This window comes from Gordionus sp. m RMFG-2023, chromosome 1, assembly GCF_954871325.1.
Source record: "Gordionus sp. m RMFG-2023 chromosome 1, tfGorSpeb1-WG-v2, whole genome shotgun sequence".
Lineage (NCBI taxonomy): Eukaryota > Metazoa > Nematomorpha > Gordioida > Chordodea > Parachordodidae > Gordionus > Gordionus sp. m RMFG-2023.
The window spans coordinates 19,598,229-19,624,053 of NC_088775.1; the positions used below are offsets into that span (position 1 = coordinate 19,598,229).

The 25,825-nt window shown below is 26.9% G+C and overlaps 3 protein-coding genes across 6 annotated transcripts in view; 1 reads left to right on the forward strand and 2 right to left on the reverse strand.

The window, feature by feature from the left end:
- LOC135922067 (ankyrin-3-like) overlaps positions 1–4,535 on the reverse strand; it is a 101,107-nt gene extending 96,572 nt beyond the window's left edge. For all 4 annotated transcript variants that reach the window (XM_065456486.1, XM_065456483.1, XM_065456482.1 and 1 more), the window contains exon 1: positions 4,461–4,535. In XM_065456486.1, coding sequence (XP_065312558.1) covers positions 4,461–4,484 — 24 coding nt within the window. In that variant the 5' untranslated portion in view covers positions 4,485–4,535. The remainder of the gene's footprint in view (positions 1–4,460) is intronic.
- Positions 1,357–25,825, forward strand: LOC135922632 (uncharacterized). Its single transcript, XM_065457054.1, has 11 exons — positions 1,357–1,483; positions 2,559–2,986; positions 3,039–3,215; positions 3,259–3,492; positions 17,882–18,025; positions 20,643–20,742; positions 25,019–25,154; positions 25,194–25,418; positions 25,475–25,558; positions 25,601–25,669; positions 25,710–25,825. Exons 8-11 carry the CDS (start codon positions 25,214–25,216, stop codon positions 25,823–25,825), a joined length of 474 nt encoding a protein of 157 aa, XP_065313126.1. The 5' UTR covers positions 1,357–1,483; positions 2,559–2,986; positions 3,039–3,215; positions 3,259–3,492; positions 17,882–18,025; positions 20,643–20,742; positions 25,019–25,154; positions 25,194–25,213.
- Positions 5,569–8,702, reverse strand: LOC135922628 (probable serine/threonine-protein kinase clkA). Its single transcript, XM_065457040.1, has 4 exons — positions 8,216–8,702; positions 6,462–7,705; positions 5,991–6,207; positions 5,569–5,669 (listed from the first exon to the last, which is right to left on the reverse strand). Exons 1-4 carry the CDS (start codon positions 8,700–8,702, stop codon positions 5,569–5,571), a joined length of 2,049 nt encoding a protein of 682 aa, XP_065313112.1.

Consider the following 25,825-nt stretch of genomic DNA (forward strand, 5'->3'; position numbering starts at 1 on the left):
ATGGTAGTGTTTATCTAAATTTTACAAAAATATAAAATGTGTGATTTTCTTTATGAAGATTTAAATTTATTTCTGTGAATAAGAGGTCTGGAAAATCAAAAAAAAAGTATAGGCTTTATTTTAATACTAGATTTATGATAAATATAATTTTTTCATGCTTTGATCTTAGATATCTCTAAAAGTATAAAAGCTAGAAGGCTAAAATTATGCCCAAACAAGTATAGATTACAACGACCTTCATTTATATACAAATTTTAATCAAAATTGAAAGAGGTCAGCTGTAGTCATATTTTTTTTATCATTAAAGCATGAAATGACCCATTTTCATTTTATATTTTATTTCAAATAATGTATTACAAATTGGTAGGTTTTTTTTTGCATTGAAAAAATGCAAAATTGTTTGTGTAACTTTTACATTTAAAAAAATGTCAGTTTAATTTAAAGAACAAAGCTTTTTTTAAGAAAAACACAATGCTAAATGCTTCTGCATATTTTGTTAGCACTATTAGACTGACAGAGAAATCCTAAAAATTATTTTTCAAACTTATTTAAAGCTCATTAAATTGAACTAATCCTGTATCCTTTTTTAAGGAGACCTATAGAACCATACCAATGTCTGGCCATAGAAAAAAATCTGGTCTAATCCTAAAAACAAACAAACCCTGGGCATGCCTAAAACTAATAACAAATGCCAATCCAAAAAATTTTAATAAAAATTATATCAATAAATCAGTTCATAAACATGGATCATGCATTCATTCAATTCTCATAATTTGGATTTCTTTTTAAACATTTAGAAATTATAGCTAAAAAAATTAAATGACCAAAAATCCTAGAGATTGGCTCATGAAATGATTAAAATTTAAAAACCTGGGCATGGGCAAAATAAAAAAATATAAGCCAGGTTGAATTTTTTAATTTCAGCCCCAGGACCAAATATCCTTTATTTGTTTACACCTTCTGAAATAAAAAATTTTAGGCTTTTATTTTATAAATGTATCAATAATATTGAAAAAATTATTTTAATTTAATTCTCTAATATCTGTTATTTAATTGTAGAGTAAATTTTAATTGATTGTAGAGTAAATTTTATCTTTAAAACAATCAATATAATTTGTATTTTTAATATCATAATAATAATAATATATAATTGTTATTAGTGAAGGTCAACTTAGACCAGGACCGGACCGATTGTCGGATGGATCTTTTTGTTGAGGACCATGGTCCGGACCAGCCTTTTTATTTTTATGGTCCAGACCGGTCTTTTATTAATATTTAAGTTTACTTTACTATTCAATTAATATAATTTTTTTGTATATTTTATTTTATGATATTTTTCTAGAGGAGTTATTTTAGATTTTTTTAATTTTTTTTTTACAATATGAAAACCATAAGTTTGTCCAAGAAACATTTTACTTATAGTCCTAATAAAAAACAGAATGTGTTCACTGTAATACCAAATTTAACATATCGTCAGCAACAAGTAACAAAATAATTGTTTATAATTTTTTAAGCAATAAATTAATCAAAATAAGCAGTATTATTAAAATATTTTGGTTATTATTTATATATCTATTTTTTCTTAAGAAACTGTCTGAATAATTCATTGTCAAAATAATTTAACCTTATTCTTAATAAAATAATTAGGTACCTTAAGCAGACATTTGATAAAACATAAAATTTATACTTTTAATAATGAAAATGAAAATATCTCAAAAACACAATCTACTCTTAATTTAAATATGCCCTCCACAAGTACAAAATCACTTTCTTCAATACCATTGGATAAATTCCAAACAGATCATATGAACCAACTCATTATAAAATGAGTAATAATGGACTCTCTGCCAATGAAGACTTTTGAAAGTTCAGGTCTTCATAATTTAATCAAATATTTAAACTCAACTGCTACAATTTGGTCAAAAAACAAAGTTAAAATTTTTATACAGCTAATTTTGAAAAACTAAGAAATTCTCTAAAAGATATTTTAAATAAAAATAATTCTTTAATAAGCTTTACCACAGATATGTGGAGCAATATAAATAAAATTTCATTTATAGCCATTACTGCACATTATATTGATTCTTCTTTTACATTAAAAAATATTTTACTTGATATAAATCATATCCCATTTCCTCATACTTAAGATCTATAAAAGAAGTAATTGATGTATATCAATTGGAGGAGAATATACTGGCCTGTACTACAGATAATGCCAATAACATCCTAAAAAGCATGGATATTTTGCAGAATATTTATAAGGAACAAAAATTTAAAGGCTTTAGATGCTGTGCCCATATTCTAAACCTAATATCTCAGGAAGGTTTATCATATATTACAACTATCCTAGAAAAGTGTAGAGACATAGCCTTTTCTATAAATAAATCACCCAAAATAAATCAAGCATATGTACAAATATGTGAAAATAAGGGTATTACAAAATTTAAAATCCCTTCTGATATCCCTATTATATGGAATAGCTCCTATTTAATGATAAACACAATTTATGAGGTATTTACATTTTTATCCAATTATTTTTAAAAAAAATAAATTTTTAGAACATGGATGCTATAGAAGAAGTACTTTTTTAGAATAACAAACAATTTAAAGGGGTTTTCTTTACTGAGTGTGAAAAAGAAGACCTTAAAGAGGCTGTAGATTTTCTAAGGCCCTTCTATAAAACCACACTTGATTTATCAGGATCCAAATATCCTACAGTTGGGATTTCCATGTTATATATGGAGAATATAAATAATGAAATTTTAAATAATATAAAAAAGGATAACAATACAAAAAAAGAAATTCTTAATAACATGCTGGTTAAAATGCAGAAATATCTCAAAGAATTATTTTGCTATGAATCATATGTCTCAACATTATTGGATCTAACAAGTTTACTCTTAATAGAATTGAGTATATGACCAAATTTTCAAACTATTTAAGGAAAATAGAAAATAAAAAAAATACAGGAATAACGGATTCTCAGGTATATTTTTAATATTTATTTATTAAATCCTAATTTTCAAACATTTGTGCAGGAGGAAATCAATGAATTTAGTTTTTTAGAAAGAATTTTATCCCAAAAAAGAAATTCAGAAGGGGATTATATATCGGCAGAAATCATTGAAGAAAATATATCAGAACTTCCCACCTATTTGAATGAACCTCTTGTTTCATTAAAGGATGACATATTAATATGGTGGAAAGCCAATAGGGTCTTTTATATTTTTTAAATAGTCAATATAGTTTATTATATAGATTTCCAGTCCTCTCATTAGCAGCTATAAATTTTTTAGCAATTTAAGCAACATCTGTCCCCTGTGAACAAATATTTTCGAAAGCAGGAGATCTTGTCACTAAAAAAGGAATAGGCTTTCAAACAAAACAATACAAGCTTTGATGTGTATGGGCTCTTGGTTAAAGAATGGAATAGATCTACCGCCTCCATTAAGTCCCTCTTCGAATTCCTTCCAAGGAAGTTCTACAAACAAAGTTTAAATTAAATATTTCAATTAATTATTATATTATTCATAATTAATTTTATATTGTTTATATAATACTCTTATATTTAATAAAATGATAAAACAAATTAAATTAGGTTAAAAAAAATATGTTTTTTAAACAAATAATAGACCGGTTTTGGACCGGTCTATTTATTTAGGACCATGGTCTGGATAGACATTTTTTAAGGACCATGGTCTGGTCCAGTTTGAGGGTATTGGTCCCGTCCGGACTAAAGACCAGACTGTGACCTTCACTAATTGTACATAATATAATTTTAAAAATAAACTACTTACGAAAGTTAGTGATAATTATGTTTAATACATTTATTTGGAAAAAATTTAGACAGAATTAATGAGTTAATTTGACTTATATATTTTTTAGAATTGTAATATTTTAATCCTTATAAACTATTAATCTCAATGACTCTCACCAATCAAAATTCATTTAATACTTTTAATTAACATATATTTATTTATAATATTCTAGAACTGTAATAACAATATTTATATCCTTAAAAACTATTAATTTCAATGATATTCACTAATCAAAATTCTTTTAATAATTTTAAATCATAATTTTGCATAAACTTTATAAAACCTTTTATTTCCATATCTATAGCTTAGAAAATTAGAATGTAAAAAGGGCCACATATTAATTAAAAAGTATTTTATATATATAATATAGACAAGCTATTATTTCTTATTTATTTTTTATTTATCTATAAAAATTGTAATAAAAATTAATATTTATAAGTTGAGTAATAAAATAATCTATAAGAGTAACTTATTCCCATTATTAATATATTTTATATATTAGTATATTCTCCATGTCTATTATCATTTTTGGCATGGAGAATGCGTAATATTCTTTATTTTCCTATATTAAAATATATTTGAACAATAATATGTTTAAAAAAAGTTTAAAGTTTTTTGATAAATAACAATATATTTAATTACCTTTATTTCAGTTATTTCAGGCATTATTAAAATTCAAAAAATGATGAAGAAAAATGCTTTATTTTTACTTTCCGTCATTTAACAGAAATTATTTTCTAATATAATTCGCAAACAATGTCCTTTTATGTTGAAGATTCAACAGTGCTAAGCTAGGTATTCCTCATTTACATCTAACTGGAATAAGTTAATTTGGGTGAAAAATTAAAAATGAGGAGTCTTCTACACGTTTGTAGGCAGCGTCTACATGAGCGGGGGTTGGGGGGGTGGAGGGGGGATAGAAAGAGTTTGCCTCTATTTTTTCTTAGGAGGGTAGGAAGCAGGCTCCTTTCATGGGAGTAGGATAAATTTCTATGAAGTTATCTATTAAATTTTGTGATGACAAAATAGATTACTGTAAAAATTAATACTTTTATTATAAACCTATTATAATACATATATATTTAAACAATTATAGACATTATTTTCCAAATAAAACGTAATTTAAAAGACTTAGCCATTCTCAGCAAGTTCATAATGCTCTAATATTGTATTCATTGTAAATGAGAGTGTTTTTAATTTAATTCATTATCTAAAAATTAAGTCCTTTATATTCACAAAATTTAGTTGGTAGTAGAGATAAAATTTAAGTTATTATTTTTAAAATTTCTGAGGAATATCATTATAATTAAAAAGTTGTAATTAAAAATACTGTCATGTAGACGCTGTTTGTAGGTAAACCGCATACTTGCACGCAGGGGTGGCCCTAGCCTTTACAATCTCACGGTTAAAATTGATGGTAAATCCCCATAGTCATTTATTATTGTGATATTTTCAACAACTTCATCATGACATTCTTGTGGCAATCTCGAGAGACAATCAGGAACAATATTATATTTACCGGCTTTATACTTTATATTGAAATCATATCCGCCTAATGTTATATTCCACTTCTGGAGTCTTAAGGACATAGTACTATTATCCTTAAGACCCTTGGTAAATATGTGTAGAAGAGGTTTATGGTCATTAATAATTGTAAATTTTCTGCCGATTAAGTATTCCTGGAACCTCTTTATAGCGAACATAATAGCGAGAGCCTCACCCTCAATATTGGTATTGTTCATTTCGGATTTTAATAAAGTTCCGCGAAAGCTATTGGTTTTCCTTTGCCGAATTTTTCAGTATGAAATAATACAGCTCCTAAACCACATTTAGATGCGTCAGTGGCTATTCCTATAGGTAAATCAGGATTAAAATATGTCAAGGCAGGAGGAAGACTAATCAACTTCTTAAGATCATTAAAAATACTAGAGTGCTCTAAGTTCCAAGCCTATTTTTCTTTGTTGACGATTTTATATAAAAGATCGGCTATTTCTGCAAAATTGTTCAAAAATTTTCTATAGTAGCGAGCCATTCCCAGAAATGTTGATAATTCAGCAGCTTATTTTGGTTCTGGCATATTAATTATTGCTTCAATTTTGTCATGATTAGCATGAATCCCCTTGGCGTCATTATCATGACCCAAGAACCTTATTTTATTTTTAAAGAACACACTTTTGTTGAAGTTAGGTACTAGCCCAAACGATGATATTCTATCAAGCACTTTTTTTATGTTATTTAGGAGGGTTTCATCGTTTATCCCAGTTATAAGTAAATCATCAATATAAAATATGACGTCTTCCATATCACCGGAGATTTGGTCCATGATCTGTTGGAAGATTGCAGATGAGGTCTTAAGCCCAAAAGGAAGTCTAGTAAATCGGTAATATCCCTTGTGCGTAGATATAGTTAAAATATTTCTGCAACTTTTATCAATCGGGACCTGTAAGAAAGCATTTTTAAAGTCAATCGTCGTAAATTTCTTTCCTTCTGAAGTTTAGCTATTAGATCATTGATTCGTGGTAGTGGGTATCTGAAATCTTCTAGAGCTGGATTTACGGTGACCTTAAAATCAGCACAAAGCCTAATGCTCCCATCATCTTTGTAGACGGCGGTAATAGGACTTGCTCATCGAATATCATTCACCGGCTCAATAATATTATCATGTATCCATTTTTTAAGTTCATTGCTCACAAGATCAATTTTTGAATAAGGAATACCTCTAGGTGGTATAATTTTAGGTTGGGCATCTTTTTTTAAATGTAACTTGACACTTGCTTTGTTGATTGGCCCGTTAGTCAATTTGCATTCGCACACTTTAATCAATTCTTCATAATTTGTGTCAATATTTGCTATAAATTTATTTAAAATATTTTTGAAAGCATTGATCCATGTACATCCCAACAAGGCATTTTTCATAGACTCAACGACTGCCGCTTGTAGATATTTTGAGATACCTTCATAAGTCACTTTAACTTGTGTAATGTTAATGATTTTAATTAAATTTCCGTCATAAGCGGTTAGTTGTAACTCGGATTTTTTAACATTTCTAATACCAAGTTTTTCAGCCAAACCATGAGGTATGATGGTATGTTTGGATCCTGTGTCGACTTGCATAGTTGTAATAACATCGTTCACTTTTAAAGTAGTAATAAATGCCTTATCTTTAACATTAAGCATGTCTCCAGATAAGTTGTTAATATTAAAATCGTTATCATCTTTGTTCTTTGTAGAGTCGACTTTCTCTTCAATAATTTGTTCAATATTCATATTATGATCATTGTTGTTATATTGTATTTGCTTTCTCTGACTGTTGTCGCTACCTCTATAATTATTTGAATTGTTGTTATATTGTATTTGCTTTCTCTGACTGTTGTCACTACCTCTATAATTATTTGAATTGTTGTTATAGGATTGGTAATTATTACAATTTCCGTTATTAGATCCGTTTTTTTTTGGTTCATGCCACGTATCATTTCTACCATAATTAGATTGATTATTATTGCTGTAGCGATAGTTGTTATAGTTATAGTTATTATAATTATCGTGGTATCTAGAATTATTATTACCGTTATTCCTATCATAATATCTAAAAATATAATTATTGTCGTAATTCCTATTTCTATTACTATTATAATTATTATCTCTATTATCATAATAATTTCTAAAATTATTATCAAGTCTAAAATAATTATTATTGTCATTTCTATTTCTATTGTTAAAGTTTTTATCTTTATCAGACTTTATATCGTGAATCATATAACTTATATTATCAATATCTGGTTTATCATTAATACTATTTAATCTACTTCCTATCTCACCATTTCGTTTAACCTTGAATTCGTGGCGCGATTGCGATCGCGATTTAACAGCTGATTGATTTTTAAAATCTGTTTATGAGATCAATTTTTATTAGTTAATATTAATTTTATCTTTAATTCAAATTTTAATAATAATCTAAGAAATAATGATTTTAATAAAGAATAATTGATCTCATAAACAGATTTTAAAAATCAATCAGCTGTTAAATCGCGATCGCAATCGCGCCACTATGAATTCAAGGTAAGGTTAAATTAGTATTTTTACTAAATTTATATTTTATTTTATTATTTAAAGTAGACGTTCTTAATTTTACTTTTATTCTATTATCATCTAAAAAATCACATTTTTTATATAATTTTGATACTCTAATGTACTACTGCATAAAGTTTTCACTATAATTCTGATATGATAAGTTGAATTTGTTGATTAAAATAATTTTATCCTGTATTGGTAAAAGGTATCTGTTGATATGACCGATTAATACTAACCTATATATATTTTTAGTCTTTATTTCATTATAAAATTATCAAATTTTTTGGGCAAAATTATATTCCTGCTAGGTCTTTGACTAACAAGACTCTGTTCTTGTACTCCTAAATTTGGATCATCATTTCTTCTAAAACTTACAGTATAAAGTATTGCATTTGTTTTCACATGAGTCGTTTCATCAAGAGGTGCGCTACTCGTAGACCTTTTTTTAATTTGGTCTAAATGTCTTCTAATAATTTTGTCTCCTGTTTCAACTTCAAATGTTAAATTCCCATGTTTACGTTTTATCGTGTCTTTGTCCCACATATTACCCTTGAAGGTTTTATACCATACTTTGTCATCATTCATGATGTTTCTATTTGACGATAAATTGCGATTAAATTCGTTCACTTTATCTTCTTGCAGTTTGATTAAATCCCATGTGGTTCTTATGGTTCTGTTGAACATCACCTCGCTTGGTATCTTGTTGGTTGTCGCGTTTGGTGTGTTGCGAGAATTAAATGAAAACTTTTCTAAAGCTATATCTAAGTCTATTTTATTAATACTTTCCATATTCCTTTTCATGCATATTTTCATTGATCTTATCATTCGCTCACACTGACCATTGGACTGTTAGTGGTGAGGCGCGGTAAAAATGTGATCAATTCCATGATCACTACAAAATTTTTTGAACAAGCTACTTGTAAAATTCGTATCATTTGTACATTATGAGGATTGTCCGCATATTTATTACACGTATCACAGTTTCTCACCTCCTGATCTATTTCAGCGTTTAGACCTGGCCACCACAAGTAATCTCTCGCCAACAATTTCGTTTTCCTAGCACCAAAATGCCCTTTGTGTAATTCCTGTAATATCTCCTTTCTCATATTTTTCGGTATAATGATCCTATTCTCTAAAAAAAGACAATCTATAATTAAGCTCAATTCCATTTCCATATTTTTATATATTTTTTTCTTTATCTGTTCATGATTCTTTATATTGTTAATTACATCCATTAATTCGATATCAATACTAGTTTCTTGAACTATTCCTTTAAAATTTATTGGTAAATCCCAATTTGTCATCAATTTTTTTATCATCTATCTTTTGTATCATTTCTTCTGTGTTCATTTGGGGTAATCTTGACAAACAATCCGGTACTACATTTCGTTTCCCGGGTCTATGAATTATAGTAAAGTCATAAGCTCCCATAGTCAAACTCCATTTTTGAAGTCGTATTGATATGGATGAATTATCCTTAAGTCCCTTCGTAAATATATAAACGAGTGGCTTGTGATCTGTGATTATTGTAAATCTCGTACCAATTAAATATTCTTGATACTTACCGCGTATATAACAGATAAAGCTTCCCTCTCTATATTAGTGTAATTAAACTCTGATTTTAATAAAGCTCTTGACGCGAAAGCAATGAGTTTCTCTTTACCATCACCTTCAATATGAAATAAGACTGCGCCTAGACCTTTCTTTGAAGCATCAGTTGCAATGCCTATTGATAGATTCGGATTATAAAAATTTAACTTAGGCGGAGTACTTATCAGATTTTTTAGGTCGTCAAAGCTTTCTTGATGTGTATTATCCCATAACCATTTGTCTTTATTAACCATTTTGTATAAAGGATCAGCTATGTCCGCAAAATTACATAAAAATTTTTGATAATAGCTCGCCATCCCCAAAAAAGTTGTAAATTCATCTTTTGTCTTCGGTTCCGGCATGTTAGAAATAGCTTCTTATCATCGTTGGGATGTATACCATGATCATGTCCCAAAAAGCTTATTTTATCTTGCAGGAATAAACTTTTGTCGAAATTGAGGGGTTAATCCATACTTGATGATCTTTCTTTTCGAATACTTTTTGAATGTTCTCCAAATGTATCTCATCGTTATCATTTGTAATCAACAAGTCGTCAATGTAAAATATAACATCTTTTAAATCTTCGAAAATGATATCCATAGTTTGTTGGAATATTGCTGACGAAGTTTTTAAACCAAACGGCAGTCTCGTAAACCTATAATAACCCTTATGTGTCGATATCGTAAGAAAATCTCTTGATTCCTTGTGTATGGGTATTTGGAGAAACGCGTTTTTTAAATCTATCTTGGTAAATTTTTTACCTTTAGATAATTTTGCGATTAAATCACGTGGTGTAGGGTACTTGAAATCTTGTAAAGCAGGGTTGATAGTATTCTTAAAGTCGGCACAGAGCCTAAGTGAGCCATCGCTCTTATAAACGGGAGCGAGAGAACTAGTCCATCTAACATCTTCAACAGGTTCAATAATTTTATCGTTTATCCACTTTTGAAGTTCTTTTGTTATCAAATCAACTCTAAAATATGGTATACACCTTGGCGGTATGATTTTCGGTGTAGCATCGTGTTTTAAACGTAATTTGACATAGCTGCGAAGCATTGGCTTTTTGTTAAGTTTAAAATTGCATTGCTTAATTAATTCTTGCATAGTATTATCATAATCATCCTCAACCATATTCACAAATATATCTATTATATTCCCAAAAACTGTTATCCAGATCCTTCCCAACAGTGCAATCTTATCACTCTGTACTACATAAGCAGTTAAGATTTGACTTTTGTCCTCGAATTTTGCCTTGACTTTGATAGTTCCTAATACATTTATTGTGTTTCCATCATGTCCAGTTAATTTAATATCTGATTTATTTAAGATTTTTACTCCAATCTTTTTCGCGATATTAATCGGTAGAATACTATACCTCGAGCCGGTATCAATCTGCATCAAAATAGGCATGTCGTTCAAATATACTGTGACCTTATAAGCATCGTTAGCTGTGTAATTATTATCGGTATCCATATTGTTTATATCTAAATTGTATAAATTATATTCTTTTCTTTCTAGTTTGTCATTATCATCTTCTTTTATCTCTTCTATATTTACAGTGTTTACTTTATTTGTATATCGTGATTGATTATTGTCGTTGTCATGATATTTACAATTGCATACTTGATTTCTTCCTTGATTTCCAATATTATGATTATCGTTATATCTTTGAATACATCTTGAATCGTTATAATGTCTGTTATATCTGTAATTATAATCAATATCAAATCTATTATTATTATAGTTATTGTTATTATAACTAGCTCTACTATAAAATCTCGAAGAATTATTGTACGATCCTGGATAGTTTGCTCTGACGTTGTTGTAATAATTCGCGTTATAATTCTGATATCTAGGGTTGTAATTATTTTATTGATATCTGGGGTTATAACTATTTCCTTGATAAATATTTCTTTGAAAGTCATGGCCCTTGTTGTCCATGGTTGTCTGTTATCGTAATTAGATTGTAAATTTTGTCGTTCATCATGATCTCCATATCTCACCAATTGTTTATTTTCTTCTGTTTTCCTGCCTCTTTGCCTTTCTACATGTTTCACAGTTGTATCATCTTCTGTTTTTTCGTTTAAAGAAATATTTTCAACTTTAGAAATTATATTTTCTTTCAATTCTAACTCTTCAAAATCATCTCTTAAAGTAAGAACTTCTGCTAATGTAATGTTTTCTTTTAACGTAATTTTCTGCCTAATATTTTTGCTGATTTTTTTACTTTTTCAATAACTCTACTATCACTTAGCAAACATTCATTTTTTTTAAATGCATAATCTACTTACCCAATTGATGTAACTTTCGTTTTTACCTTGTACATCTGCCTTAAATAATAATAAGTTGGAACTTGTAGATTTCCTCGGGTGTAATAATCTGAATTTTATGATAAGATCAATGAAAATATGCATGAAAAGGAATATGGAAAGTAATAATAAAATAGACTTAGATATAGCTTTAGAAAAGTTTTCATTTAATTCTCGCAACACACCAAACGCGACAACCAACAAGATACCAAGCGAGGTGATGTTCAACAGAACCATAAGAACCACATGGGATTTAATCAAACTGCAAGAAGATAAAGTGAACGAATTTAATCGCAATTTATCGTCAAATAGAAACATCATGAATGATGACAAAGTATGGTATAAAAACTTCAAGGGTAATATGTGGGACAAAGGCACGATAAAACGTGAAAGGGAATTTAACATTTGAAGTTGAAACAGGAGACAATATTATTAGAAGACATTTAGACCAAATTAAAAAAAAGGTCTACGAGTAGCGCACCTCTTGATGAAAGGACACATGTGAAAACAAATGGAATACCTTTTACTGTAAGTTTTAGAAGAAATGAATATCCAAATTTAGGAGTACAAGAACAGAGTCTTGTTAGTCAAAGACCTAGCAGGAACATAATTTTGCCCAAAAAATTTGATAATTTTATAATGAAATAAAGACTAAAAATATATATATATATATAATAAAATATTTTTCTTTTAAATAAACTTTCAATAGCAATAGCAAAGTTAATGAAATATACTAATGATGACAATAAAACTAACAAGAAACGTTGACTGCACGATAAGATTCACATGCAAGAAAAACCTGAGTGGAGATCATTTTTTTAAAGGGTGGAATGTTGATATGACCTATTAATACTAACCTTTAAATTGTTTTTTTTATGTTTATATAAATTGATTTTTTTTTATATAAATTGTGTAGATTGATTTTTTGAAAATTGTTATAAAGCCTGATTTTTTAGTTTGATATCAATGTAGAATTTTAAAATAAATTAAATTAAATTTCTAACTTTGATTTATTCGAAATAAAATAAAATAAACTCGTAACATTCATCTATTTTTAGAAAACTTTAGTATCCTAATTTCTTAATCACTATCTTAAGATCTAAAATCTCAGTATCTGCAAATTGATTTAATATTATCAAACACATCATCAGATAAATTATCAAGTAAAGTATTTATTTTAAAGGTGTCCGGTAATGTGCTGGTCGAAAAGAACTTAATACCCTATCTAAGTGTATCTCAGTGAGTAATCCAATAAATTTTGGGAACTTATAAGGTGTAAAATCAGGTAATTTTATGTCCATTTATTAATAATTTTTATAAAATATCACATAATAAAAATGACGACGTTTATATTTTTGTAAATATGCATTGGAGTTGTATAAACTCTGATTCATTGTAAGCAATAAATTTTCCGTCCAATGCCTCAAAGCAACGTAACATCTCTTTTAATCTAAAGAATTCAAAGGAGACATCTCCACTGGCAGGTCCTCGAGTATATTAGACATCACAATTATAAGTGAATTCCCAAAGTATATCATAGACCGAGACCTCGTGTGGTATATTTATTAATTTATAACAAAACATCGAAAATTATTTACCTTTCGAAAATTATCCACCTTTATATAGAATTTCGTGTAAAAAAATAATTTTTTATTATTTATTTAAAGTTTTTGCATGTTAAAGTGTAAAATCTCACCATTAAAAAAAATAGAAGAGAAAAATACAAAATAAAAAATATAACGTTTACCATCCTCAACCGGGATACCATGAAGAAAAGTAAAACTATTATTTCTTAATCTATCTTATTTCACTTTTTCATATCATTTATATAACATTTTTACAAACTAAAATTAAAATATATATATAAAAAGGGTAACTTTGAAATAAAAGTAAAACTAAAATAAAAATACATTTTGAATAATACACGTTAAAAAATACAATTCATATTATTCAACAATTATTAATAATTAATTTCACTTTTGTCTTTCTTAAGACTTATCTTTGGCTTATATTCCATTTCTTAAAAAACATTTTTGGTTCACTTTTTTTATATATAAATGCATTTTTCCAAAAATGTATAAATTATGATGAATACTTTTATAAAAAAATATCAACTTTTACATTCTTTTTTTCAAAATATTGTTTAAGATTGTATAAATTATGATGAATACTTTTATAAAAAAATATCAACTTTTACATTCTTTTTTTCAAAATATTGTTCAAGATATATGCATACATTTTTTGGGGTCAGGGGGAGGAGGACTAAGGGGGATATTTTTTATTAGCTTAAAATAATATTCACAAAAAGTCATAAATTTCTGAAGGGGATGTTTCCCCTCCCCCCTCCCCTGGCTACGCCTATGAATGCATTGAACCTGAAGAGGAGTCAATATTAGGTTTAACTCCCTAGAAATAGTGGAAATATCATCAGAAGCTAAAATAGATGTATTCTAAAATATAAAAAAGTATAAGAAGAACATTTATGCATTTTTAGTATATATATAGACTAACTTTATTTTGCGTTGTTAGTATATTTTATTGGGCTTCATGATCCCTGTAGCGTTTTATTTGTTGATTGAGGATGAATCACCACCTGTACAATCATTAAGTGAGGTTAAGACAGGGCTTTTATCTAAAATAAAAACAAAAAAATAATTTAAAAAATATAAATGCATTGAACCTGAAGAGGAGTCAATATTAGATTCAACTCCCTAGAAATAGCGGAGGAATATCATCAGAAGCTAAAATAGATATATTCTAAAATATAAAAAAGTATAAAAAATACATTTATGCATTTTTAATATATATATAGAAGGCTAACTTTATTTTGCATTGTTAGTATATTTTGTTGGGCTTCACGATCAGGGTTGCCATGTCTCCCCCCCCCATCAACGGGAGACTCCCGCAATTTTTTAGTTTACACGCAGACATCTCACTCCCGCAAAACTACCGCAATTGGGAATCTCCCGCAAAAATATACGGCAATTTTTTAATATCTCCCGCACAATTTCTTTTTAGCTTTTTAGCATTTTAACGTTTTTATTATATAAATAATAATTTTGAGAGACAGTGATTGATTATTTTTATCTAGTTTGCAAATTTCTTTCTATCCTGTTTTATTTTTATCCAATAATAAATCAACATCATTCATTTCATTCATATTTTATCATTTTCAGTGTGTTTGTATATAACAATATAGGGGTTGGCGCTTAATTATCCGTTCAGGTTAAATTAAATATAAAATAAAATAATATTATACTGATTTCAATTATTAATAATACAGATGCAACTACAGTTGAGGAAATCATATACCTATCCTTTTATGACCTGAATCCAAGAGGTCAATTCTAGACGATTTGAAAGGTCGACTTCCATATACAATTTTAACAGATGCATCTAATAAGGGAAATGTTAAAACAATTCCCTTGATCTTTCGTTATTTAACAAGAATTAGGGTATTTCAATAAAACTGTTAAAAAATTTTTCCTCGGATAGTGAAAAATCCAACGATATAGCTAACCACATAATGGTAAATAGAGCTGACTCAGGGTTATCAATGTGTTGCTTGTCAGCTTTCTGCGCTGATAATGCTTCTGTAAATTTTGTCAAAAACCAAAGTGTATTTACCGAATTGAAGCTGCACAATAATGACTTAATACCAATTGGCTGCATATGCCATATACTACTGTATTATCTGTGGATGTCGAAATAATTCTGATGAAATGTTTAAACGAAGTTAGTTCATCAACTAAAAGAGGAGTTCGTGGAGTGGTCTGACTTAGAATGGTGTGAGTTGTTGCGACATGTCCCTATCAGGTGGTTTTCATCGATAGAATTTTAAAATTTTACGTACCTTTAAATACTACTTCTTAAATAAATATTATAAAAGCTGCCTTAAAATCTCAAAAAAATTTTTCGAGGATGAAATGATAGAAGCATATTTAGGAATGATTTCACATGTAGGAAATCTAATACATGCTATTTATTCAATTGCAATCAGAAGAATCTTTATTAATGAAGATTCAGAAAATTTTGCTGAAGCTGGTTTATCTTTACAGTTAAAAATTGATAATAAATTTTATGTCGCTATTGCTAAAAATATTATATTAAAATGTTCAAATAATACTCTAATTAATGTATTTTTAAAAGAAGCAATTTTTATTTAATTTAAGAATATTTGCAATCAAAATTTGATTTTAATAATTCTATTTACAAATGTATAATTATTATGACCTTAAAAGAAACCATCAATTGATGGTTTTATAATTTAATAAATATATTAAAAATACCTTTAGATATTGATGTCTTGTTTTGGTAGATTGTAATTCTCTCTATATTTTATGATTTGCCAGTATATTTAAAGTTAGATGGTCTAAAAACAGAGGAGGAATGGGTAAAATTTTTTCGTAATAACGATAAATCCCCATGCTTGGAAAAAAGATGCGAGTATGTTTTCTCCTTACCCCGACTGCCTGGAGAAAGGAGAGAAATCGGATTGCTCTAATGACATTAGAGGCTGAGCTAATGGTTAAACAAAATTATAAATGCCATGTCAACAATTTTATAAATATTTTAAAAACGACGGTAAACGTATAGTGGAGCGCATTTTTGAGGAGTGCCTGGAGTAAGGAGAGAAATCGGATTGCTCTAACAACATTAGAAGCTGAGCTAATGGTTAAACAAAATTATAAATTCCATGCCAGCAATTTTATAAATATCTTAAAAACGACGGTAAACGTGTTCCATTATTTAAATCTCAAATAAAATATAATTAATATCATTATATTTAATTACCCCTATTTTTTTTATATTTTATTAAATCTTTTTAATATTTTACATTGTAAAATTGAAATCGGTTGTTTTTTATAAAATTAATATATCTATATTATAATTTTTCGGTGTCCTCACTACGTCATAGTGACGTCATGTCATCGCTACGTCATGTCATCGCTACGTCATGTCATCGCTACGTATTTTTTTTATTTGTTGATTTTATTTATTTATTTTATACAAACAGATGAATGGAATTTAGAGAATTGATGGTGTACACATACCTAACATGGATTGAGAGATTTGAAAAATCGTCTTGGAATTGATATAAACAATATTCTCTCAACTTTCTAAATATGAATGAAATAAATGATGTGAATAAAAAGATTCAGGCTAATATTTCACTTAATCCTTTTTTTATTTTTTAGATTACCTTATCAATTTTCATCTCATATTATCAATTACACATTAATGAAATCTCTACAAGATACTCAACTTGTATATTTATTTTGAAAATACTCACAATTTTTGTCAATACTTACATTACAATTTTTTATACTCATATTTTTTTTTCATAACCAATAATTAAGAAGATAACCAAGTATATTCAAATATTTAAATATTCTTATCCTAACCTATTTATAATCTCCAATCCTTATAAATAACTTTCTTTATTTTTTTCCCCTCTCTTAATGAATTTATTTATCACTAAATTTCATTATCTCATTCTTTTCTTTCTATCTCTAATATCTATTAACCACTATTTCTCAAAACCTTATCAATTCCTTTAATTTAATTTTTATTATTTTTATAATATAATAATTTATACCTTCTTTTTTCCTCCCTTTTTAAATATTATTTTTAAATTACTTTACAATTAATTAACCTTAATCTTAATAACATTACTTTCATCATGTTATTTTTTAACTTTTAGAATATCATAATAGGCTTGATAAGTCCCCCCAAAATTTTTTTTGATGATGGCCAAACCTTATCAATTCCTTTAATTTAATTTTTATTATTTTTATAATATAATAATTTATACCTTCTTCCCCCCCCCCTTTTTTTTAATCTTATTATTTAATTACCTTACAATTAATTAACCATAATCTTAATAACATTACCTTCATCATGTTATTTTTTATTTAGAATATCATAATAGGCTTGATAAGTCCCCCAAAAAATTTTTTTCATGATAGCCTTCCAACTACTAGAAATATGCATCTAATATTGACCCATCTACCGGTTTTACATTATTTTAATGTTTGTTTAATTTCAACAATAGTTTGTTTATATTTTTGCCTGATTTCTTTATTTGTCTAGGCTAACCCTAATCCCTCACATTGCTACAAAACATGATGAATCTATTATTAAAGATAATGACGATCAAACAAACGCCTTACCCGTTCTAGAGTTACTGGTAGACAAAATAATAAAGAACTACGCTTGAAATAAACTCATCTGGAGGTTTATTTTATTATTTTTATCTTATGTTTTATATCTATGTTTATTTTATTTTCACCCATTTCTCCAAATGATATTTCTATCACCACTACCACAATCCCTATGCCTCCGCCTATTTTTTAACAAATATAAACATTTAATTCTGTACTATCATTCACTTCACTAGTAGTTAATATAATTACTTTATCCGATTTTCTGAGAAACTTTCATGAATATTTAGAGGAATGTTCAAACTTGAATGTACAGTACGGCCAATTTCATCAACTTTATTAATGGAAAAATATGCAGTAGTTCTGTCGTGGCCTTTAAAACAATACTTACGACCGTTTTATGGTTAGTTAACATTGTCGTTCATGATTCTATTTTAGAAGGGGATACCAATGCTGACATTGACAGAAATATCGTTTTGCGTGTTCAAACTTGAATGTACAGTACGGCCAATTTCATCAACTTTATTAATGGAAATATATGCAGTAGTTCTGTCGTGGACAATACTTACGACCTTTTTATGGTTGAGTTAACATTGTCGTTCATGATTCTATTTTAGAGGGGGATACCAATGCTGACATTGACAGAAATATCGTTTTGCGTTCTTCTTTTACCAGTATCCCAAGGCATATGCATATCATCTTTATCAGGACGTAATGTGTTTGTACACTGCTTTGTTAACCGTCATCACTTTCATCTACAATCCTAAATTATATAAAATTATATATTAATTATTTCCTCTCCAGATGACCGCCCAGATTTATTTTGTCGCTTTTTCCATCAAAAATTAAAATGTCAACAAGGATTTGCTCTTAATTTTATCAAATACATAATAAATAATCCTCATTATTTTTTAAAAAAATTATCCTAGTTTAATGGCATTTTTGTAATTTAAATAGACAGCATTTTTTTTTTACTTAGCATAAAAAAATATATATCCCTTATCAAATTCTTTGACATATAATTTCAGAAATGCAAGACATACAGACATACATTAAATTTATCTGAAAAACAACTAACCCTATATAATAAACAACATATTTTTTTAGATATAATTTTAATTGATCATATTACAAAAAAGTATAAGAGTCGGTTATTTTTATTTTATTTGTCATGATTCTCTAATAAGTGGTTGCCCAGGCCTTCCCAGTTTCCCTTAATACGGAATTTACATGTTTTTTTTTCCATATTAGACTTATTGGTAAATCAGATATTTCCCGTTCATGTGATGATATTAAAAATTTAACTATCTCCGAGGCGGGAAAAAATTTTCAAAATTATAATGGGTAGGACTGGGCTTGGAACCTCAAAATTAATATTAGCTTGCACCTGACTTGGGAATATCTTTTACAAATTATCAAGGGTTGAGCTGGGCTTGATAAAGTTTTTTAAAATTATAAGATCTTGGATGATGTACTATTCCACCTAGTAATAATATCTAGAGTGGGTTTGGTAACTTTATCCATTATAAATAAATTTTTCCCGAATTTTGACTAAATCCAATTTTAAATATGTTTTCATAAAACTATTCACAGCTAATTGTACAGTATGAGCTGAACATCTTATACAGCTTAGACCAAAGCTTTTGCTCATATCGTCTAATATATTGTCTTTATTGTCATAATAATCGTCAATACCCTCTGGTATTTCTTCATCAGAGAAAACTGAAATGTTTTCATCAATACATATATTTTGTTTTCATCAACATTTGATAAATCATTTTGATCTTTTGCAATAATATTAACCATTTTAATCATATTCGCGCTTTTATCCACTGTAATGCTATAAATTTGTTTTAAATCAAGTTGGTATTTTTTTAAAATTGTATGTATCTCTTTTTTTAGGTTAGCATCTGTATGATTTTTAAGGAGTTCTATCATTCAAAGTGTTCGACTTCTATATGGCCATCTTTTATATACTGAACATTTATGCCTAATATTGATTTATTATATCTGGTAGCTGTATCAATTTTGAAAGAAATCAGCTTGTTTTTAATTCGTGTATAATTTGTAATCTAATTTCGGATGCGGTGTATTTTATTTTGTCGACCACTGAACGAGTATTTATTTTATTTGAAGAGAATGACATATGGGGTCTAGTAATATACGCAAGCCCTCATAATTGGCCACATTAATGGGTAAATTATTAACTGTAGTCAGCCGTACTAAAGATTCAAAAACCTAAAAAATAAATATTGATTTTTATTGTGTGATTTAAATATTTTGAAATACTTTTGATTTTAATTTTTTGGAATTTTTCTTTTGCTGTATTTCTAGCATTGAATGACGAATCACTATTAGATTCATCTGCTTTCATTATGGTCGGGTGCTGAGACGTTATGTGCCTTTTAAGATTTGCTAGAAAAATACATTCAAAAATATATTAAATAATTTATCATACATGGTATCGACTTCATCTTTTTGTCACACATGCTGCAAGTTGCTAAATTTTCAGAGGAATCTATTAAAAAATGCTCCTTTAGGATATCTTTAAGAATATTTTTTTTATTTTGGCTTGAAAGCATTATATAAAAATAAAATTAAAATAATTTTTTCTATCTTTAACTTTTATGTTTTCCTTTTAAATTTTATTTATATTTCACTTGTTTATTATATTTTGAAAAAAAAATCAGGAATTAATGTTATAGAAGAAAAATGAATAAAAAATATTATATTATTGAAGTCAAGTCAGCCTTACCCTGAATTCATAGTGGCGCGATTGCGACGCGATAAGTACAAAATACAGTAAATATGATATCGCATTTTACCGATCGCCGCGATTTGTTATTTTAAAACACAAATCATTTTGTGATCACGAGATTTTGAAATAGTGCTTCGTTAAATACAGATTTTGGTGAATATAGCTCAAAATATTTGATTTTGCGCTACTTTTAGGGTATGACTAAATACTGAATTGCTAAAATGAATTGCTAAAAAGCAATTAATCATAATCAATCAAAATTTTATTATGTATATTTTATTTAATGAAATATTTTAAAATTTTTTTAAAATATACTTAAATTATTTTTTTATTAAATGAAGGATACAGATTAAATATCATATAATATATAATTTTATTTTGAGTTAATATTATTATAAAAGAAATATTTTCATAGCTTATTAAAACATAAATATATTTTTTTCAATTTTAAAAATTAACAAATATCCGTAAGAGGGCGTTATATTTATAAATATGTAAGTATCATTTTAGGAAACCGGAATGATGATTGGATAGCGCTTTTTATATATTTGGGTATATATACATATGAAAAACCTAAAAATTAAAAAAAAAATTTAGGTTTCTTTGATGTTTAATTTATGAGTAGGTTTAGAATAGTAAAATAATGGAAATTTTCTAAGGTAAATATTGCTGGCGTTATTTATCAAAATCTCTTAATTTTTGTTTTATATGTGTATATTTACGTGATAAGCATTATCCTAAAAAATTTTTTGAAAATATTATGATTTGACCGAATGCCGAGCTTAAAACCGACCACTTACTAAATATTCGATTGACCAAATTTACTAGTAATACAATTTGAAAAATGTTGATTTTTGTTTTATATATCTATAAATACGTATAAAACATAATCCCAAAAAATATTTTTAAAATATCGCTATTTGGCGGATAACCGACTCGTAACCGACCCAATGACTAAATACTGAATTGCTGGCTTAAATCAAAATATTCTAATTTTTGTTTTATATGTGTATATTTACGTGCTAAGCATTATCCTAAAAAATTTTTTGAAAATAATTTGATTTGACCGATTGCCGAGCTCAAAACCGACCACTTACTAAATATTCGATTGACCAAATTTACTAGTAATATAATTTGAAAAATGTTGATTTTCGTTTTATATATCTATAAATACGTATAAAACATAATCCCAAAAAATATTTTTGAAATATCTCTATTTGTTGGATAACCGACTCGTAGCCCACCCAATGACTAAATACTGAATTGCTGGCGTTTTAAATCAAAATATCTTAATTTTTGTTTTATATGTGTATATTTACGTGCTAAGCATTATCCTAAAAAATCTTTTGAAAATAATTTGATTTGACCGATTGCCGAGCTTAAAACCGACCACTTACTAAATATTCGATTGACCAAATTTACTAGTAATATAATTTGAAAAATGTTGATTTTCGTTTTATATTTCTATAAATATGTATAAAACATAATCCCAAAAAATATTTTTAAAATATCTCTATTTGGCGGATAACCGACTCGTAACCGACCCAATGACTAAATACTGAATTGCTGGCGTTTTAAATCAAAATATCTTAATTTTTGTTTTATATGTGTATATTTACGTGCTTAGCATTATCCTAAAAAAATTTTTGAAAATAATTTGATTTGACCGATTGCCGAGCTTAAAACCGACCACTTACTAAATATTCGATTGACCAAATTTACTAGTAATATAATTTGAAAAATGTTGATTTTCGTTTTATATATCTATAAATACGTATAAAACATATTCCCAAAAAATATTTTTAAAATATCTCTATTTGGCGGATAACCGACTCGTAGCCCAGCCAATGACTAAATACTGAATTGCTGGCGTTTTAAATCAAAATATCTTAATTTTTGTTTTATACGTGTATATTTACGTGCTAAGCATTATCCTAAAAAATCTTTTGAAAATAATTTGATTTGACCGATTGCCGAGCTTAAAACCGACCACTTACTAAATATTCGATTGACCAAATTTACTATAAATTCTTAGTTATAAATTTATATAATTTTTGTATTAACACTTAAAATTTATGCAATACTATATGCTAAAGTATTTTTATTTTTATATAATAAATAAAATCTATAATACTCTCTAAAAATGTGTTATGTGCAAATATTTCAGATAATTTTAATTGTCTAAGAGATAAGCAATTGAGATTCAAAAAAGGGGGGTTTAAACCCCCTCCCCATGATTATATTCTTTCTAATATTTTTTTATTTTCCTTTATTATTTATATTCGAAATTATTATATTTTCCTGAATATTTTAAAAATATTTGGCATTATTTTAAAAATAAAAAAATTTGAGTTAGAAGTATATAAAAAATAATAAACAAATAAATAAATAAATACTTTTAAATAATAGCCGTTAAAATTTAAAATTGTTTTATAATTATAAATCATATTTTTGCTATTAAAATGTCTGATCTGTTCTCAAAGTTTTTATTTTGGTAAAATATATATTTAATAATATATTTTAAAATTTTATTATAAGTTAAAGGAAACGGTTATCCGCCAAATAGCGATATTTTAAAAATATTTTTTGGGATTATGTTTTACACGTATTTATAGATATATAAAACGAAAATCAACATTTTTCAAATTATATTACTAATAAATTTGGTCAATCGAATATTTAGTAAGTGGTCGGTTTTGAGCTCGGCAATCGGTCAAATCAAATTATTTTCAAAAAATTTTTTAGGATAATGCTAAGCACGTAAATATACACATATAAAACAAAAATTAAGATATTTTGATTTAAAACGCCAGCAATTCAGTATTTAGTCATTGGGTCGGTTACAAGTCGGTTATCCGCCAAATAGAGATATTTTATAAATATTTTTTGGGATTATGTTTTATACGTATTTATAGATATATAAAACGAAAATCAACATTTTTCAAATTATATTACTAGTAAATTTGGTCAATCGAATATTTAGTAAGTGGTCGGTTTTAAGCTCGGCAATCGGTCAAATCAAATTATTTTCAAAATATTTTTTAGGATAATGCTAAGCACGTAAATATACACATATAAAACAAAAATTAAGATATTTTGATTTAAAACGCCAGCAATTCAGTATTTAGTCATTGGGTCGGTTACGAGTCGGTTATCCGCCAAATAGAGATATTTTAAAAATATTTTTTGGGATTATGTTTTATACGTATTTATAGATATATAAAACGAAAATCAACATTTTTCAAATTATATTACTAGTAAATTTGGTCAATCGAATATTTAGTAAGTGGTCGGTTTTAAGCTCGGCAATCGGTCAAATCAAATTATTTTCAAAATATTTTTTAGGATAATGCTAAGCACGTAAATATACACATATAAAACAAAAATTAAGATATTTTGATTTAAAACGCCAGCAATTCAGTATTTAGTCATTGGGTGGGCTACGAGTCGGTTATCCGCCAAATAGAGATATTTTAAAAATATTTTTTGGGATTATGTTTTATACGTATTTATAGATATATAAAACGAAAATCAACATTTTTCAAATTATATTACTAGTAAATTTGGTCAATCGAATATTTAGTAAGTGGTCGGTTTTAAACTCGGCATTCGGTCAAATCATAATATTTTCAAAAAAATTTTTATGATAATGCTTAGCACGTAAATATACACATATAAAACAAAAATTAAGAGATTTTGATAAATAACGCCAGCAATATTTACCTTAAAAAATTTCCATTATTTTACTATTCTAAACCTACTCATAAATTAAACATCAAAGAAACCTAAATTTTTTTTTTTAATTTTTAGGTTTTTCATATATATATACCCAAATATAAAAAAAGCGCTATCCAATCATCATTCCGGTTTCCTAAAATGATACTTACATATTTACGCATATAACGCCCTCTTACGGATATATATTAGTTAATTTTTAAAATTGAAAAAAATTTATTTATGATTTAATAAGCTATGAAAATATTTCTTTTATAATAATATTAACTCAAAATAAAATTATATATTATATGATATTTAATCAGTATCCTTCATTTAATAAAAAAATAATTTAAGTATATTTTAAAAAAGTTTTAAAAATTTTCATTAATATACATAATAAAATTTTGATTGATTATGATTAATTGCATTTTAGCAATTCTTTTTAGCAATTCAGTATTTAGTCATACCGCTACTTTTTAAATTTAGAGCTAATTTTTTTATTAATTGAAATGAATTCAAAGACAACCTTTTTTGATGGTATAAAACCAAAGGATCAATTTAAAATTATGATTTAAACTTAATTTTTTTTAGAAAATAGATAAAATAGCTTTTATTCTTTCTCTTAAAGAGTACGAATGTTTATACAATAAGCATAATCATTTGTATAAAAGTATTATATACAAGAATAAAATCTGGGAATTATTAGCCAAGCAGTATAATATGCCTGGTAATAATTTTGCATTATTATATTTATAAATTTTTTTAGGTTCATCTCTCTAGAAAAATATGAGAGATTGTTTTATAAAAGAGAAGCAAAAGCTAAAAAGACTGAAAAGTAGGTCAGAGGGTGGCCATCACATCTCATGGCCATTCCATCAGGATATGCTATTTCTGGTAGAAACCTTAACACCTAGATCACAGAAATCCTCTTTAGATATAGAGGAATGTACTACTAAAGATGCAAATGATATATTTAATGAAATAACAGGAGGTATATATGAATGTAAAATATAGCATTTTAATTGATAAAATATATTTATTATTTAGGTGATCTCATTGATAGTGAGAATATATCAGATGATATATTTATTCCCAAAGATTCTGCAGCACTAAATCTTAGTAATGATTCTGGTAATTAATAATATATAAAAATTTATATTATCTTTTATATAGAATCTATGTCCTGTGTTGGGTCACCTAGTTATTATTATAAATGTCCTAAGAGAAAGAACAATGATATGGGTAATTTATATTTTTTGATTTATGGATAAATTTTAAATAGATGATTATAGGAAATTAATGAAAATAGAAGCATATAAAGCATTAATAACCTTGGAAATGCTTAAAAATAAATCAACAGAACATGCAATATGTTTATATAAAAGAAAAATTAGATGA

What these genes read in the sequence shown, in the direction of transcription:
- LOC135922628 (XM_065457040.1), bottom strand. Translation starts at nt 8,702, where the DNA reads ATGAAAATATGCATGAAAAGGAATATGGAAAGTATTAATAAAATAGAC. An exon ending in TTTAGGAGTACAAGAACAGA is followed by an intron (nt 7,706 to 8,215) that starts GTCTTGTTAGTC and finishes TCTCATAAACAG; the next exon opens with ATTTTAAAAATCAATCAGCT. An exon ending in ATGATAATATTATTGAGCCG is followed by an intron (nt 6,208 to 6,461) that starts GTGAATGATATT and finishes TCTACGCACAAG; the next exon opens with GGATATTACCGATTTACTAG.
- LOC135922632 (XM_065457054.1), top strand. Translation starts at nt 25,214, where the DNA reads ATGAGAGATTGTTTTATAAAAGAGAAGCAAAAGCTAAAAAGACTGAAA. An exon ending in ATTTAATGAAATAACAGGAG is followed by an intron (nt 25,419 to 25,474) that starts GTATATATGAAT and finishes TTTATTATTTAG; the next exon opens with GTGATCTCATTGATAGTGAG. An exon ending in GAGAAAGAACAATGATATGG is followed by an intron (nt 25,670 to 25,709) that starts GTAATTTATATT and finishes AATTTTAAATAG; the next exon opens with ATGATTATAGGAAATTAATG.